Here is a 20078-nt window from a genome sequence, read left to right as displayed (position 1 = left end):
CTAATTTGGGTTAAATGTATCACTACTCAGTTTTATCTTTTGAAGTGTTTTCCAAACTGGACTTTGCTCAATGATGTAAGCTTTAGTTGTTATCATTCTGTAGCAGATGCTATCTGTGTGTGGTTTGGAGGTGATCTGGAAGAAGATATAAACATGCAACATTATTTGAGAAATAAGGTATTTTTACAGGGTCACATCATAAAATACCTAACATTATTTATTCAACAAGCATCAGTCAGTACTGTGTATGGGTTATTAGAGTAATAGAAAAATACCTGATCTCTGTCTTTAAGAGATTTCAGACGTGCAAGCCAAAAAATAGAATACTATTAAGAATTGCTTCAACAGGGATCTGTTCCAAGTATAAGAGTAAGGAACACCTAACTCTGCCTATGGGAGTTGGGAGCACACTTTACAGAGGAGAATAAGTATGAAAAGAAAGTGGATAACCAGTGAAGTTATAAAAAAGTATGTATGCACTCTGACAGTTCATGACTACCAATATTTGTACTTTAGAATTTGAAAGAAGATTTAAGTAACCAATAGGGCCAACACTGTGTATATATGGCCAAATGCTCTTTTGGCTCTAAATGAGTGATCCTGGTAGTTGGTACTGGAAGTAAATTGAGAAGACTTGAGAGGCTAAGTTCAGGCTTGGGAAAGAGTTGCGTGTGTTCGGAAATAGCAACTTCTCTGAGGGGAACAGAAGTAGAATATTTGTCAGTTCTACCGAAGAGGGTGTGCATTTTGAAGTCAAGAACCTTAAAGTGTATCTGTGTATGTACGTTATGTCATTTTCCTTAGATGACTTACCTTAGCTATGGTGCACATAAGATTAATAGCATTTATTGTGTTGTGTACTGGAAGTATCCGTAGGTTACTACCCAGGAATCTGGAAAAAAAAAATTCATAAGTTAAATAGTTCATATGACTTACATCTGTTATCTTAAGTGGAAAGAAGAGACAAACCTCTTATTGTTTGTCATTTGTTTATTCATTCATGCCTGCCTTATTCCACAGAGGATTTGATATGGCTTTACAGCCAGAACTTAATTGACTAAAAAGTGTTCACTTCTGATTTAGTCTTGCTGGAGAATCCCATAAATCAGCATGCACTCTGAAACTTGTCACCCTGATTCATAGACTAGCTATTTGGCCTGCATTTTATTAAATATGACAGGTTAACATTATAAAGTTTACCTTTTGGCAAAACATAATTCGCTTGCCTAAAATAATTCAGAACCGGAGTAAATAAAATAATTTCAGGAAAATAGGTCTGTAGTGCTGTTGTCCATACCTCTGCTGAATCCTGAACATCAGTTTCCATTCCTCAGGCCCATGCAGGGCAGCAGACAGAACCAAAAAACTATTTCGGTGAATGTTAATAAACTTCCCAATTTTGGCTAGAAATGTTTCTTCAGTTTCTTCAGCAGACATAAAGCATTTCTTAGCATCCATCAGTAAAAATGCAACTCCTAGGAAAGGTGAGTATAATAATATAAAATGTCACCGTCATACTGATAAAATTTTTTTTTGTAAACTCAGTAAAATCAACAAAAATAACTATAAGTAAAACATAGCTGTAAGTGTCCAGTCCCTAAACCCATAACAAATGGAAATTACCATAATGAAAGTCTTACATGACAAACTAATTAGGTAGTTCTTTTAAGTGTTCTGTATAAAAGGATAATCTAAATATTTAAGGGAAAAACCCTTTCTTGGTCAGTAACCTTTTTTTTTTTACTCTAAGGCACTATCCACAATGAAAGTAATGCCTAATTTTAGTTACATGTTAATTTTTCATGTTATAATGATTTTTAAAAGCTGGAAATCAACTAAAGAAAAGTTTTAAGCAAGCCTTTAGTTATTTCTTGGAGAATCTTTTATATCAGGACATAAACTATTATATAAATTAAAACAGTAAGTAGATATCTAGGATCTCTGAAACAGTATCAGGCCTATAAGAATGGTCCATAATGGAAACAATCTACTTAGCTCTTTAAAAGATGAGGGGAAGACACAATCTGAGGAAAGCGACTGTGTGATTATACTAATTGAATCAACCTGAGCTAAAAATTTATATAACATCTCTGAACCTAAATTTCTTCATCTGTAAGGTTGGAATAATAGTTCTTTGATAGGTTTGTTGAAAGGATTAAATAAGAGAATGCATATAGGGCTCTCTAATCAACCGGGAAAGATGAATTTGAGGTTGGACCATTTTCAGCCTGGAGGTCTATTTCTAGGAGCTTTTGAAAGTGCCTGTCTTCCAAAATCTCTGCTAGAGTACAGGTCTGTTTGTAACCATCCTAATAAAATCCTTCACCTCCATGTTTTTTATCACTTCTGTCATTTTCCAAGCACAAGTGGAGCTGCCTCCTTCCCATGTCCCCAGCTTTCTCATATCCTAATCTAATTCCTTCCTGTACTTTGCCCATGACTCACAGTTGTACAGTTTTATGATTTTAGGAACATTTGTCCCCATTTGTTTCCTTTAGTTAGTATTTGTTTATATCAATATTATGTTCAGCAAACTCTTGTACAGAATCATGAAAAACATTCTTCTATATTGTTTTTGTATATGGATTTTGACCAATATCATGATGTTGGCCTCTTTGTTAATATGGGTAATATTTTAAGTGTTGATTGTTGGGGAGGGTGGCTTTGTTCTATTTTCAACTTCGTTCCAAAGCAAGTAGTTTGTACCATCATCTACCAGACTCCACTGGTTCAGCTTTAGTTCAACAATTGTAATCTAAAAAGGAATATATTTTGTAATTGGCCATATGTACTGCTTTTGCAGCAGTAACAAAGTTTTATACATTTACCTCTCCCAAAAGATAACACCTTAAGCTTATTACTTAATTACTGAACTACCAAATTATTAGAATTTACACTTACATATTTATTAAGAAACTTAAATCAAGGAAGTTAGCAAATATACTGTACCAGAAAGAGAAAATATAATTGATCCATTTTCCACTGAATCTGAATACCGAACCTTATGGCTTCGATTTTCTAGGGCAGTTGCAACTTCATAACTCTTAAAAAAATTTTCAGAAATACAAACTTAAGACATGTTTTAAAGAGTTTAATGAAAGCTAATCAAAAAATTAAAATAAGTTTAATAGCTTCTTTTATAACTATACCACTTAAAGATTTGATCATCAGAGACACCAAATGTGCTCTCTCTATGGAGAAAAAAACTTTAAAAAATATAAGGGCTTCCCTGGTGGCGCAGTGGTTGGGAATCTGCCTGCCAATGCAGGGGACACGGGTTCGAGCCCTGGTCTGGGAGGATCCCACATGCCGCAGAGCGACTGGCCCCGTGAGCCACAATTGCTGAGCCTGCACATCTGGAGCCTGTGCTCTGCAACAAGAGAGGCCGCGATAGTGAGAGGCCCACGCACCGCGATGAAGAGTGGCCCCCGCTTGCCGCAACTAGAGGAAGCCCTCGCACAGAAGCGAAGACCCAACACAGCCATAGATAAATAGATAAATAAAAAATTTTTTTTAAAAAGTAAAATATTTAGTTTTGAAACACACTGTGGTTTGGAAATGAGTTGTGTACTAGTTATGTTACTTAGGGAAGAAAATAAGGACAGTATTAAAGAATTAAACTATAAGAGCAAACACAAACTTCTCTTTGAAAAACAACTTGAAGATGGATTCTGACATGCATTAATGTATAAATAGAAGGTGTATGGTGGTGTGTTTCTTAGATGGTTGACAGAACCATGAAGTGCCATACAGAGTACCACAAGGAGACAACCAATTCTCCAGTTCATGTTTACATTACAGTTACTTTTAGTATACTTTTCAAATGTTTTAAGCCTTAGGTGAGTTAGAAAACGTGAAGACAGCAGTAGGACTTTTGGTTTAAATACTAAGAGTTTCAAAATTCATCTAATTTCCTATTCTACCCACGTAATTAGATACTACCCAAAGCACTAAAATATAAGTGGTTTATACTATTTATGGATTGGTTAAAACTCAAGCTTGTTAGTCTCCAAGTAGATAAAAATCCCTTATATAAACTTTATATTTAGCCTCAGAACATGTATATTTTAAGTACACAGGTTGGAATTAGATATAGAATACTTGATTCCCTTCCTTTCTAAAAAGAGTATTTGATGGTACTCAAACAGATCCTGACCTAGAGTTCAATTAAGACTCTTCGCATGAGTTTTCTTCTGTTTTAAAGTTACACATTGCTCCCAGTGATGGCAGATTAAGTAATTTAGGCCAACCCTCCTGCTGAAGGCAACTAGAAAAGCTGGAAATTTTTAAAAATCTGCTTGAATGCATCAGAGAGTTAGCAGGATAGTGAAAAATTACAAGACCAAGACCTATACAGAAATTCAAAGATAAGAGATCAGCACTTAGTTGATTTTTTTTCCTGAGGGTACCTGTCAGTTCAGGAAGAGATAGACGAGAGGCTGAACAGAGCGTTTGACAAAAGTAGAACATGTCTCACAGGGGCTGCAGCCTAGCTTCAAACCATTTCAATCCTTAAAATTGTATTAAAGTGATACTGTATTACTAGTTCTCCCAAGTACCTTGCAGAAGCACTCCCTAGAGCGACCCTTCTCAATTAGATCTCCTCATTTCAACTACAGAACAAAGAAAATTATCTGAATGACTATATTCTCAATTCTCACATAACTAGTATCATCTAAATGAACAGGAGATAAGCTCCTTTATTACATAAAATAGAAGCCTTAGGGCTTGGGTTGCCAGATTAGCAAATAAAAAAATAGAACATACAGTTAAATTTGAATTTCATATAAACAACATAATTTTTTGGTATAAGTATGTCCTGTGCAATATTTGGGATGAAATTACACTAACTTCATTGTTTATCTGAAACTCAAATTTAACTGAGTGTCCTGTATTTTATCTGGCAACCCTGCTTAGGACATTATAGGTTTAATTCTCTCGCAGAATTAAGGTTTCTGTAGAGGAATATAACACTATTCTAGGCCTCAAATTATTTCTACAATTTTTCAAATACAAATTCCAACACACAGTTAAAAATAATCAGACAGGGCTTCCCTGGTGGTGCAGTGGTTGAGAATCTGCCTGCCAATGCATGGGACACGGGTTCGAGCCCTGGTCTGGGAAGATCCCACATGCCGCGGAGCAGCTGGGTCCATGAGCCACAATTACTGAGCTTGCGCATCTGGAGCCTGTGCTCTGCAACAAGAGAGGCTGCGATAGAGGCCTGCGCACCATGATGAAGAGTGGCCCCCACTTGCCACAACTAGAGAAAGCCCTCGCACAGAAACGAAGACCCAACACAGCCATAAATAAATAAATTTTTTTAAAAAATCAGACATACAAAAAAAATTACATGAAAGAGAACTATGAAAAACAACAGGTAATAGAAGCAGAGTCATAGGGGATACATATAGTAAAGTTATCATGTATATACTTTAAAATAGCTGTTTACTATGTTCAAGGAGATGAAAGGTAAGGTTGAGAATTTTGGCAAAGAACCAGAAACTATTTAAAAGGATGTAACAGATGTGAAAGAGTCAGGAAAGTTTCATAAAATTTGAGGCAAATCTTTTAAATGGAAAACAGTTTATTAAGCAGACAAGTGAAGGAAGAAGACAAATGTGAGAAGAACGTAGACAGAAAGAAAACAAAGACAAAGGCATTCAGACCTGAAAGTATGATTCTTTTAAGTGTGTTACTTGTGTATGAGTCAGTTAATTTGGAGACAGTGTTAGGAATAACTGATGGCAGATCATTAGGACCATGTATGCCACGCTGATGAATTTCAATTCTATCCTATCCAGGAGCCAACTAAGAGAAGTAAAAAGAAAATAGTAGAAGAAAATAATAAAGATAAAATTAGCAAGTATTGAATTACAAAAAAATAGGTAAGTTCAAGAGTTAAGTTTTCAAAATAACAAGGAGCTAAGACTAGATTTTCCAAATTATGTTTCATTAAATATTAGTCCCATGAGATATTAAAAGATGTTCCTTATTCAAATAAGACTGGGAAACATTGAGAGAGACCTTGAAGATGGTGGAGGAGTGAGATGTGGAGATCACCTTCCTCCCCACAAATACATCAGAAATATATCTACATGTGGAACAACTCCTACAGAACACCTACTGAACACTGGCAGAAGACCTCAGACTTCCCAAAAGGCAAGAAACTCGCCACGTACCTGGGTAGGGCAAAAGAAGAAAGAAAAAACAAAGACAGAATAGGGATGGGACTTGCACCAGTGGTGGGGAGCTGTGAAGGAGGAAAAGTTTCCACATGCTAGGAAGCCCCTTTGCCTGCGGAGACTGCAGGTGGCAGAGGCGGGAAGCTTCAGAGCCACGGAGGAGAGCACAGTAACAGGGGTGCGGAGGGCAAAGCGGAAAGATTCCCGCACAAAGCATCGCTGCCAACCAGCACTCACCAGGCTGACAGGCTTGTCTGCTCACCCGCTGGGGCGGGCGGGGGCTGGGAGCCGAGGCTCAGGCTTTGGAGGTCAGATCTCAGGGAGAGGACTAGGGTTGGCTGCATGAACACAGCCTGAAGGGTGCTAGTGCGCCACAGCTAGCCGGGAGGGAATCCAGGAAAAAGTCTGGAGCTGCCGAAGAGGCAAGAGACAATTGTTTCGTGGTGTGCGAGGAGAGGGGATTCAGAACACCACCTAAACAAGCTCCAAAGATGGGCGTGAGCCGCGGCTATCAGCGCAGACACCAGAGACAGGCATGAGATGCTAAGGCTGCTGCTGCAGCCACCAAGAAGCCTGTGTGCAAGCACAGGTCACTAGCCACACCTCCCCTCCAGGGAGCCTGTGCAGCCTGCCACTGCCAGGGTCCCGTGATCCAGGGACAACTTCCCCCAGAGAACACATGGCACGCCTCAGGCTGGTGCAATGTCATGCTGGCCTCTGCCACTGTAGACTCGCCCTGCATGCCGTACCCCTCCCTCCCCCCGGCCTGAGTGAGCCAGAGCCCCCGAATCAGCTGCTCCTTTAACCCCGTCCTGTTTGAGCGAAAAACAGATGCCCTCAGGTGACCTACACACAGAGGCGGGGCCAAATCCAAAGCTGAACCCCAGGAGCTGTGCGAACAAAGAAGAGAAAGGGAAATATCTCAGCAGCCTCAGGAGCAGCGGATTAAATCTCCACAATCAACTTGATGTACCCTGCATCTGTGGAATACCTGAATAGACAATGAATCATCCCAAAATTGAGATGGTGGACTTCGGGGGCAATGACATATATATTTTTTTCCTTTTTCTCTTTTTGTGAGTGTGTATGTGTATGCTTCTTTGTGTGATTTTGTCTGTATAGCTTTCCTTTTACCATTTGTCCTAGCGTTCTTTCTGTCGGTGTTCTTTTGTTTTTGTTTTTGTTTTTGTTTTTTTTTAGCATACTTTTTAGTGCATTTGTTTTTTTGGTTTGGTTGCTCTCTTCTTTCTATTTATTTTTCTTTTTACTATTACTTTTTAATTTTTTTATTTTTAATAATTTTTATTTTAATAACTTTATTTTATTTTTCTTTCTTTCTTTCCTTCTTTTTTTCTCCCTTTTGTTCTGAGCTGTGTGGCTGACAGGGTCTTGGTGCTCCGGCCGGGTGTCAGGCCTGTGCCTCTGAGGTGGGAGAGCCAACTTCAGGACATTGGTCCACCAGAGACCTCTTGGCTCCACGTAATATCAAACGGCAAGAGCTCTCCCAGAGATCTCCATCTAAATACTAAGACCCAGCTCCACTCAACGAGCAGCAAGCTACAGTGCTGGACACCCTATGCCAAACAACTAGCAAGACAGGAACACAACCCCACCCATTAGCAGAGAGGCTGCCTAAAATCATAATAAGGTCACAGACACCCCAAAATACACCACCGGATGCGGTCCTGCTCACCAGAAAGACAAGATCCAGCCTCATCCTCCAGAACACAGGCACTAGTCCCCTGCACCAGGAAGGCTACACAACCCACTGAACCAACCTTACCCACTGGGGGCAGACACCAAAAACAATGGGAACTACGAACGTGCAGCCTGCGAAAAGGAGACCCCAAGCACAGTAAGTTAAGCAAAATGAAAAGACAGAGAAACACAGAGCAGATGAAGGATCAAGGTAAAAACCCACCAGACCAAAAAAATGAAGAGGAAATAGGCAGTCTACCTGACAAAGAATTCAGAGTAATGATAGTAGAGATGATCCAAAATCTTGGAAATAGAATGGAGAAAATACAAGAAATGTTCAACAAGGACACAGAAGAACTGAAGAGCAAACAAACTATGATAAACAGCACAATAAATGAAATTAAAAATTCTCTAGAAGGAAGCAATAGCAGAATAACTGAGGAAGAAGAATGGATAAGTTTCCTGGAAGATAAAATAGTGGAAATAACTATTGCAGAGCAGAATAAAGAAAAAAGAATGAAAAGAATTGAGGACAGTCTCAGAGACTTCTGGGACAACATTAAACATAACAACATTCGAATTATAGCGGTCCCAGAAGAAGAAGAGAAAAAGTAAGGGACTGAGAAAATATTTCAAGGAATTATAGTTGAAAACTCCCCTAATATGGGAAAGGAAATAGTCAATCAAGTCCAGGAAGTGCAGAGAGTCCCATACAGGATAATCCAAGGAGAAACACGCCAAGACACATATTAATCAAACTGTCAAAAATTAAATACAAAGAAAAAATATTAAAATCAGCAAGGGAAAAACAACAAATAATATACAAGGGAAGCCCCACAAGGTTAACAGCTGAGCTTTCAGCAGAAACTCTGCCAGCCAGAAGGGAGTGGCAGGACATATTGAAAGTGATGAAAGGGAAGAACTTACAACCAAGATTACTCTACCCAGCAAGGATTTCATTCAGATTTGATGGAGAAATTAAAAACTTTACAGACAAGCAAAAGCTAAGAGAATTCAGCACCACCAAATCAGCTTTATAACAAATGCTACAGGAACTTCTCTAGGCAGGAAACACAAGAGAAGGAAAAGACCTATAATAACAAACCCAAAACAATTAAGAAAATGGTAATAGGAACATACATATCGATAATTACCTTAAATGTAAATGGATTAAATGCTCCAACCAAAAGACATAGACTGGCTGAATGGATACAAAAACAAAACCTGTATATATGCTGTGTACAAGAGACACACTTCAGACCTAGGGACACATACAGACTGAAAGTGAGGGGATGGAAAAAGATATTCCATGCAAATGGAAATCAAAAGAAAGCTGGAGTAGCAATTCTCATATCAGACAAAATAGACTTTAAAATAAAGACTATTACAAGAGACAAAGAAGGACACTACATAATGATGAAGGGATCAATCCAAGAAGAAGATATACAATGGTAAATATTTATGCACTCAACATAGGAGCATCTCAATACATGCGGCAAATGCTAACAGCCATAAAAGGGGAAATCGACAGTAACACAATCATAGTAGGGGACTTTAACACCCCACTTTCACCAATGGACAGATCATCCAAAATGAAAATAAATAAGGAAACAGAAGCTTTAAAGGATACATTAAACAAGATGGACCTAATTGATATTTATAGGGCATTCCATCCAAAAACAACAGAATACACTTTCTTCTCCAGTGCTCATGGAACATTCTCCAGGATAGATCATATCTTGGGCCACAAATCAAGCCTTGGTAAATTTAAGAAAATTGAAAACATATCAAGTATCTTTTCCGACCACAACATTATGAGACTAGGTATCATTACAGGAAAAAATCTCTAAAAACCACAAATACATGGAGGCTAAACAATACACTACTTAATAACCAAGAGATCACTGAAGAAATCAAAGAGGAAATCGAAAAGTACCTAGAAACAAATGACAATGAAAACACGACGACCCAAAACCTATGGGATGCAGCAAAAGCAGTTCTAAGAGGGAAGATTATAGCAACACAATCCTACCTTAAGAAACAAGAAACATCTCAAATAAACAACATAACCTTACACCTAAAGCAATTAGAGAAAGAAGAACAAAAAACCCCCCAAAGTTAGCAGAAGGAAAGCAATCATAAAGATCAGATCAGAAATAGATGAAAAAGAAATGAAGGAAACTCTAGCAAAGATCAATAAAACTAAAAACTGGTTCTTTGAAAAGATAAACAAAATTGATAAACCATTAGCCAGACTCATCAAGAAAAAAAGGGAGAAGACTCAAATAGACTCAAATAGAATTAGAAATGAAAAAGAAGTAACAACTGACACTGCAGAAATACAAAGGATCATGAGACATTACTACAAGCAACTATATGCCAATAAAATGGACAACCTAGAAGAAATGGACAAATTCTTAGAAAAGCACAACCTTCCAAGACTGAACCAGGAAGAAAGAGAAAATATAAACAGACCAATCACAAGCACTGAAATTGAGACTGTGATTAAAAATCTTCCAGCAAAGAAAAGCCCAGTACCTGATGAATTCTCAGGCGAATTCTATCAAACATTTAGAGAAGAGTTAACACCTAACCTTCTCAAACTCTTCCAAAATATAGCAGAGGGAGGAACACTCCCAAACTCATTCTACGAGGCCACAATCACTCTGATACCAAAACCAGACAAAGATGTCACAAAGAAAGAAAACTACAGGCCAATATCACTGATGAACACAGATGCAAAATCCTCAACAAAATACTAGCAAACAGAATCCAACAGCACATTAAAGGATCATACACCATGATCAAGTGGGGTTTATCCCAGGAATGCAAGGATTCTTCAATATATGCAAATCAATCAATGTGATACACCATATTAACAAATTGAAGGATAAAAACCGTATGATCATCTCAATAGATGCAGAAAAAGCTTTTGACAAAATTCAACATCCATTTATGATAAAAACCCTCCAGAAAATAGGCATAGAGGGAACTTACCACAACAGAATAAAGGCCATATATGACAAACCCACAGCCAACATCATTCTCAGTGGTGAAAACCTGAAACCATTTCCACTAAGATAAGGAACAAGACAAGGCTGACCACTCTCACCACTATTATTCAACATAGTTTTGGAAGTTTTAGCCACAGCAGTCAGAGAAGAAAAAGAAATAAAAGGAATCCAAATCGGAAAAGAAGAAGTAAAACTGTCACTGTTTGCAGATGGCATGATACTATACATAGAGAATCCTAACGATGCTACCAGAAAACTACTGGAGCTAATCAATGAATTTGGTAAAGTAGCAGGATACAAAATTAATGCACAGAAATCTCTTGCATTCCTATACACTAATGATGAAACATCTGAAAGAGAAATTAAGGAAACACTCCCATTCCCACTGCAACAAAAAGAATAAAATACCTAGGAATAAACCTACCTAAGGAGACAAAAGACATGTATGCAGAAAACTATAAGACACTGGTGAAAGAAATTAAAGATCATACAAACAAACCATGTTCTTGGACTGGAAGAATCAACATTGTGAAAATGACTATACTACCCCAAGCAATCTACAGATTCAATGCAATCCCTATCAAACTACCAATGGCATTTTTCACAGAACTAGAACAAAAAATTTCACAATTTGTATGGAAACACAAAAGACCCCGAATAGCCAGAGCAATCTTGAGAAAGAAAAATGGAGCTGGAGGAATCAGGCTCCCTGACTTCAGACTAATACTACAAAGCTACAGTAATCAAGACAGTATGGTACTGGCACAAAAACAGAAATATACATCAATGGAACAGGATAGAAAGCCCAGAGATAAACCAAGCACCTATGCTCACCTTATCTTTGATAAAGGAGGCAAGAATATACAATGGAGAAAAGACAGCCTCTTCAATAAGTGGTGCTGGGAAAACTGGACAACTACATGTAAAAGAATGAAATTAGAACACTCCCTAACACCATACACAATACTAAATTCAAAATGGATTAAAGACCTAAATATAAGGCCAGATACTATAAAACTCTTAGAGGAAAACATAGGCAGAACACTGTATGACATAAATCACAGCAAGATCCTTTTTGACCCACCTCCTAGAGAAACAGAAATAAAAACAAAAATAAACAAATGGGACCTAATGAAACTTAAAAGCTTTTGCACAGCAAAGGAAAGCATAAACAAGATGAAAAGACAACCCTCAGAATGGGAGAAAATATTTGCAAATGAAGCAACTGACAAAGGATTAATCTCTGAAATATACAAGCAGCTCATGCAGCTCAATATCAAAAAAACAAAAAAACCCAATCCAAAAATGGGCAGAAAACCTAAATAGACATTTCTCCAGAGAAGATATACAGATTGCCAACAAACACATGAAAGGATGCTCAACGTCACTAATCATTAGACAAATGCAAATCAAAACTACAATGAGGTATACCCTCACACCAGTCAGAACGGCCATAATCAAAAAATCTACAAACAATAAATGCTGGAGAGGGTGTGGAGAAAAGGGAACCCTCTTGCACTGTTGGTGGGAATGTAAATTGATGCAGCCACTATGGAGAACAGTATGGAGGTTCCTTAAAAAACTAAAAATAGAACTACCATATAACCCAGCAATCCCACTACTGGGCATATACCCTGAAAAAACCACAATTCAAAAAGAGTCATGTACCACAATGTTCATTGCAGCTCTATTTACAACAGCCAGGACATGGAAGCAACCTAAGTGTCCATCGACAGATGAATGGATAAAGAAGATGTGGCACATATATGCAATGGAATATTATTCAGCCATAAAAAGAAACGAACTTGAGTTATTTGTAGTGAGGTGGATGGACCTAGAGTCTGTCATACAGAGTGCAGTAAGTCAGAAAGAGAAAAACAAATACTGTATGCTAACACATATGTATGGAATCTAAAAAAAAAAAAAAAAGGTTCTGAAGAACCTAGGGGCAGGACAGGAATAAAGACATAGACATAGAGAATGGATTTGAGGACATGGGGAAGGGGAAGCTGAGATGAAGTGAGAGATTGGCACTGACATATATACACTACCAAATGTCAAATAGATAGCTAGTGGGAAGCAGCCGCATAGCACAGGGAGATCAGCTCGGTGATTTGTGACCACCTAGAGGGGTGGGATAGGGACAGTGGGAGGGAGAGGCAAGAGGGAAGGGATATGGGGATATATGTATATGTATAGCTGATTCACTTTGTTATATAGCAGCAACTAACACAACAATGTAAAGCAATTATACTCCAATAAAGATATTTAAAAAAATAAAAATTAAAACAAAACAAAAGAAAAAACAAAAAACAATAGAAGCCAGAATCCAGTGAAGATATTTTCAGTACACTGAGGGAAAATAACTGTAACTGTAGTGGAAAATATCTTTCAGTTTGGAGCAACTTGAACTCTTACACATTGCTGATGGGAATATAAAACCATAATCCCTGCGTTTAGTTTTAGTTTAGCTATATAGTTAAATGGATTCAGTGTTCATTTGTAGTGAACTTCGAAAAACAGTTTGTAGTCTCTTGTAAACATACACTCATCATACGACCCAGCAATTCCATTATTAGGTATTTATAAGAGAAATTCAAACGCGTCTTAACAGAGACATATATGAATGTTCAGAGCAGCTTAATTCATAATAGCCAAAAACTGGAAACAACCCAAATATCTATCTATTAGTGAATAGATACACTGGCACACACTCATACAACACACTACTACTCAGCAAAGAAAAGATAACAAATTATTGTAATATGTAACAACATGGATGAATCTCAAAAGCATTATGCTTAATGCAAGAAGCCAGACACAAGAGTACAAACTGTATCATTCCATTTATATGAAGTTCTACAACAGGCAAAACTAATTATAGTGATAAATCAGATCAAAGGTTGCTTGAGGTGGGGAACTGGAAAAGGACTGACTACAAAAGGGCATGAAGGAACTTTCTGGAGTGATGAAAATGTTCTATATATTTTGATTGGGGTGATGGTTACACAGGTATACACATTTGTCAAAATTCATTAAGCTGTACATTTAAAATGTGTGTATTTTATTGTATGTAAGTTATACTTCAATTAAATTGATTTTTAAAACATCTTTCAAGATCAAGGGGAAGACAAAAATATAGCTGATCCTTGTACAACACAGGTTTGAACTGTGTTGATCCACTTCTATGTGGATTTTTTTCTATAAATACATGTACTATACAATCTGAGGTTGGTTGAATCCTCGCATGCAGAACTGCTGATACAGTGGGCCAAATGTAAAGTTAAACGTGAATTTTTGACTGTGAGGGCGTCACTGCCTATAACCCCATGTTGTTCAAGGGTCAACTGTATTTTGATACTAACAAAAACTGAGAGGATCCTCATTTAGGTAGTTTCTAAATTATATTCTTCAGATAAAAAAGAAAATGATCCAAAATGGAAGGTCTGAGCCAAAAGAAGAAAAGAAGAGCAAAGAAAGTAACAAAGACATGAGTAAATCTAAACAAACGCTAACTTTAGAAAATAATAGCACTTTGTTGAGTTAAAAAATTGATAGAATTAAACTGTATATGATAACAAAATATAATACAGAAAAGGGTGATTGGAATTAGTGTTCTAAGATTTGTTTGTCATTTAAGAGGAAGATAAAAATAATTATTTACTTTGGATTTTGTGGGGCTAAGTATACATGTTAAATTTTCTAGGGTAACTATTAAAAAACAGAAATAGAGCATATAACTTTCAAAGCTAGTTAAGAAAAAAAATGAGAAAAAATTACCAATCAATACAAAAGGAGGCAAAAAAGAAGAGAAAAAAGAAACAGAGAAGAGGTGGGACGTGGGACTTCCCTGGTGGTCCAGTGGTTAAGAATCCGCCTTCCAATGCAGGGGACACAGGTTCGATCCCTGGCTGGGGAACTAAAATCCCACATGCCGCAGGGCAACTAAACCTGTGTGCTCTAGAGCCTTGCACACCACAACTACTGAGCCTGCACGCTCTGGGGCCCACGCGCCACAACTAGAAAGAAGCCCGCATGCCACAACGAAGAGCCTGCACACCACAATGAAAGATCCCGCATGCCGCAACTAAGACCCGACACAGCCAAATAAATAAACAAACAAATAAATAATAAAAAAAAGAAAAGGTGGGACAAATAGAAAGCACAAAACAAGCACATTAGCATGGGTTGCTGTCTCCCGCTCTCAAAATCAGTCTGGAAAAGCTAAAGAAACAAGAGAGAAATATGGATTCCAGAAACCTAACAAAAAGAAGCATGAAAAATTCCAATGACCCTTGAGGCTGTCTTAAATGGGTACGTGGTATGGTGCTAGATGGCTAAAGCCAACAGAGCAAAGTGCAGCTTGAGGCAGCAGTGAATGGATAGGGTGAATAAAAAAAATCGTATTCAGAGTCTTATTCTAGCCTCTCTCTTATTTACCATGGAATAATCATTTCTTGCCCCTTCATTCTAGACATTAGGTGGTGGCCATAAGATAAACATCAGGGCAATGGAGAAATCCTGTTGGCTGAGGAGTTAAAAACAGTTGAGGAGTGACCAACTGCCCTCAGGCATTCAACTCCCATTCCCTCCCCATCCAAACTGTAGGGAGACAGCCTCCTCCCAAGGCCACTAAGTCTAGACAGATCAGTTTCTGTTGTTTACCTTCCAAAAAACCTTAAGTAATATATATGTGCATATGCATTGTTTCTGTAATCATTTAACATCTCTATTAGAATAGGCTTAGTGAGAAAAAAAAAAAAAGGAACTTAGAAAATTTCCAACCTTCAAATATTTAGAGAAGTAGGAAAATGGATGCAGGGACATTCATAATTTATCTTTAAAATACATTTTAGATTATGTACTTGCTGATTCACACAACTTTGGATAATCAAGCTAAAGATATTTAAAAATATTGTTCTATTGCTTTTAATTTTAAATTCAAGATCAATGGCCCAAATGCCTCTTTTACCTTAAGAGATGAGCTAATAATAATGGTGGTTGTCCATTTAATTTTTTCTTTTCCATCACTTTCAGCCATCTCTCCGTATCAAGCCAGCTTCTAGTGGTGCCAACAATCTGAGAAAAATAAGAACAAAAAGAACACATAGAAATGTTTGCTTGATGAATGAGTAAATTACAGAAAGAAATAAAATTAGGGTAATGGAGACATTCTAAAGAATATTTGAAAGTCAAAATTTGACACTGATGGGACTTCCCTGGTGGTCCAGTGGTTAAGACTCCACACTCGCAATGCAGGGGGCCTGGGTCCCATCCCTCGTCTGGGAACTAGATCCTGCATGCCGCAACTAAGAGCCTGCATGCCACAACTAAAGAGCCCGCATGCGGCAATGAAGATTCCGCATGTGGCAACGAAGATCCCGTGTGCCTCAACTAAGACCTGGCGCAGCCAAATAAATAAATAAATAAATTTTTTTAAAAAATTGGGACTTCCCTTGTGTCACAGTGGTTAAGAATCTGCCTGCCAATGCTGGGGACACAGGTTTGATCCCTGGTCTGGGAAGATCCCACATACCACGGAGCAACTAAGCCTGTGCACCACAACTACTGAGGCTGCACTCTAGAGCCCGTGCACCACAACTACTGAAGCCTGAATGCCCTAGAGCCCACACACTGCAACTACTGAGCCCGTGCGCCACAACTACTGAAGCCCGCGTGCCTAGAGCCCATGCTCCACAAGAGAAGCCACTGCAATGAGAAGCCTGTGCACCGCAACAAAGAGTAGCCCCCACTTGCCGCAACTAGAGGAAGCCCGCACACAGTAACGAAAACGCAACACAGCCAAAAAAAAAAAAAAATTGACACTGAAAAAATATATGTCTTGTTATACATTAAGCTCATTCAATATTATGCTTCCTATTAAGAATTATTAAAAGCAATGGTTCCCATTTCAGAGCATTAACTTAAAGAAGAAAGACGTGTGTCAAGGACTATGAAAGGTCTGAAATTTTATCCTACTTGCAAACTAAAAAGTTAGCCTGCCAGAGTTTCATGGGTATAACAAAAGACATAAGACTCTTGGATTAGAGAAAAGGGACAGCTTTCTACTCACAGTAATAAGAGTATCATCATTTTCTTCCAGCAGTTCCCCAAGGGCAGTTCCATCGGGTGATGAGACAAAAGCCAGGTAACACTGTGTACACACAGTGGGTTGCATTATAGGAAAGGAACCCTGAGCTCAGGAGATCCCAACCTTTTTTAATGGGGCTGCAAGGAAACCTGCCCTCTGCTCTAGAGTGAAATACTGTCTCTAACTTACAGTTATTCACTATACAAACATCCTTGAAAAGACAGTTCAGTGGTGGGGCATTTCTAACAAATACATTGGTGATGCTTGATGCTGGTCTGGGGACCACACTTAAAGAACCACTGCACTAAGGGAAGAAGGAGCATTCTAGGTGGCAATAACAACAAAGCACTGTACACTGGCAACCAGACAATAAAAGAAAATGATGTAATAACAGAATTTTAAGAAGTTCAGTGCATTAAAGTTGAAGGTATACACGTCTGAGATAGGTGGGTGGGAAGAAAGGTAAAAATTAATTACGGCAAAGCTAGTAGCATTAAATTGAATTTCATTGTGGTCTAAATTTGGTACTTTTCTGATTATTATTGAGACTAAACACCCTTAAGCCGTATTTCCACTTCTGTGACAAGTGTATGTCTTCTGCCTATTTTTCTATTAGATTTCCTTTTCTCATTCATTTGTAGGATTTCTTTATATATTCTGGATATCAGTCTTTATCAGCTATGTGTGTTTTCTCCCAGTTTGTACTTGTCTTTTCCCCTTCTTTATGGTAGTATTTGATATACACAAGTTAAAATTTTCATTATTGTCAAATTTATCAATCTTTTTATTTATGGTTAGTGCTTTTTTGTTTCTTTTCCTTCCCTATTCCAAAGTCATAAATATTCTCCTTCATTGTCTTCTAAATTTTTAGTCTGGCCTTTCAAATTTAAGTCTTTAGTCCATATGGATTTTTGTATAGAGTCTGAAGTAGGGATCCAATTTCATTTTTTAAAAATATGTCTTTCTGGCTGTCCAAATACTATTTATTCAGTCGTCCTTCCTCCCCCTGGTCATTTATAATACCACCTTAGTCATACATTGTTTCCAAATATATATAGGTCTATTTCTGGGTTCTCTATTCAACTGCTCAGTTTGATTATTCCTAAATCAAAGTCACACTGTTTTTAATGATCATAGTTTTATAAAAAGTCTTGATATCTTTATGGGAAGTCCCTCCATCTTATTCTTTTTCCATTGTGCTGTAGCTATTCTTTGGTCTTTTTTCTTCCCTGTAAACTTTGAGTCACCATGCCAGTTGCTTTAAAAAACCCTGTTGGTTAAAGGTTGTTTGGGGAGTTTGTTGTAATGGTTTTGTTGTAAAAAGTGTTTCACACTCTGCTGAAATGTTGCTGAAAAGCATGGTACTGGTAACAGTTCAACAATCCGTGGTTGCTCACTCCTGCCTACTTTTACTTTCCCTCCGAAGCAGGTTAGAATTGAAGGTGGTATGGAAAAGACTGCATGTGTGTTCAACTGTTTGTTTCTTCTCCTTCCTTCTCCCCTTGGCTCCCACCTCCCCTGCTTAGCTCCCTCAACCTCTTTTGTTCAGTGTGTGTATCCTTTTTTTTTTTATAAAGGAAAATTATTTCATTTTAATTTTATTTTTTAAAGCCTCCTTTAATTCTTGGTAAAATTAAATTAATATATTCTGGATTTTTCACACATTAGAAAAGGCAGATGTCATTAATCCCCATCTGTCAGTGTGTGTATCTTGAAGCTAATGTGTACTACTGGTTATCTGACCGGAGCCGCAGATGCAGAATCTGTATTGTTGGAAACACATTAACATTAAACAACCTAAAAGGGACTTAACGTTAAACAACCTAAATTTAAAATGCCAAAAAATAGGGACTTCCCTGGTGGTGCAGTCCGCCTTCCAGTGCAGGGGATGTGGGTTCAATCCCTGGTTGGGGAACTAAGATCCCACGTGCCGCCAGGCAACTAAGCCTTAGCGCCACAACTACTGAGCCTGTGTGCCACAACTAAGACCCAACGCAGCCAAATAAATATTTTTTAAAAATAAATAAAATGCCAAAGAATAAAAACAAAAACAAAAAACCCTATTGGGGGACTTTTTAAAATTAGAAGTGCATTTCTCTATAAAACAATTTGGAAAAAACTAAACTTTCTTTTTTTGGGCCGTGCCTCATGGCATGCAGGATCTTAGTTCCCTGACCAGGGATCGAACCCATGCCCCCTGCGGTGGAAGTGTGGAGTCTTAACCACTAGACTGCCAGTCAAGTCCCAAAACGAAACATTTTATGAACTTGAGACTTTCCATCTATGAATATATCTCTCCATATATTTAGGACTTATTCTCAAGTGTTTTCATTTAACATTGTGTCATAGCACATTCCTTACATATTTTTAAAAAATATGTAAAGGCTGAGTAACTTTCTGTTGTATGGATAGGCCACACTTTATTTGCCCATTATGTAGGGAAGGAAAAATAATTTTTCCTCCACCCTTCTGAGTTCTTGGCTTAGATCCCCTATAATAAAAGACAGATAAGAGAAAAACAAACAGAATTCTAGTAACATGTATACCTCATGTATACCTGAGAGATACCCAGAAAAATTGAGTAAATCCCTGAGATGGCTCAAGCCACCACCTTAAATACCATCTTCAGTTAAGGACAAAAGAAAGATGTTGTGAGGGAGGCCAGTTATGGAAGGGTATCAGGAAAAGCACAGTAAGCAAGGGTAAGGTTTGTTATGCAGATTTAAGTTGGTGCCATTTCCACTGATAGGAGTTTCTTGTGGTTTAGAGTCATCCTTCTCTTCTAGACACAGACAAGGAGACACTTACAAATGGAGGTTTCCTTCATAAATGTAAATGTCCCTCACAAAAGAGTAACTTCTACTCTGTTTTCAGATCTTCTTCTGTGCCTGTTTCTTAAAAATAATCAGCTCAAAATAATCCTTATGCCAAATAGGCATATTCTGAGGTGGCATATTCTGCTACCCTTCAATTATCATTGGTAATTTAAATTGGGCATTTGATCTGCTCCCAAATTTTTCCAATTATAACTGACTTTGAAATAACATGGAATTACCTTTCAAAACCACAAATATCATATTCCTCCCCAAT

General features: G+C 37.8%; 1 protein-coding gene across 1 annotated transcript; it reads right to left on the bottom strand.

Moving 5' to 3' along the window:
- Positions 1-15938, bottom strand: C1H1orf146 (chromosome 1 C1orf146 homolog). The gene is made up of 5 exons (XM_059915953.1): positions 15870-15938; positions 2950-3043; positions 1298-1475; positions 814-892; positions 1-135 (listed from the first exon to the last, which is right to left on the bottom strand). Exons 1-5 carry the CDS (start codon positions 15936-15938, stop codon positions 1-3), a joined length of 555 nt encoding a protein of 184 aa, XP_059771936.1.
- Between the last annotated feature and the right edge of the window lie 4140 nt (positions 15939-20078).

This window comes from Balaenoptera ricei, chromosome 1, assembly GCF_028023285.1.
Source record: "Balaenoptera ricei isolate mBalRic1 chromosome 1, mBalRic1.hap2, whole genome shotgun sequence".
Taxonomy (NCBI): domain Eukaryota; kingdom Metazoa; phylum Chordata; class Mammalia; order Artiodactyla; family Balaenopteridae; genus Balaenoptera; species Balaenoptera ricei.
The sequence above is the reverse complement of the archived record's forward strand: the minus strand, read 5'-3'. Positions and strand labels throughout refer to the sequence as shown.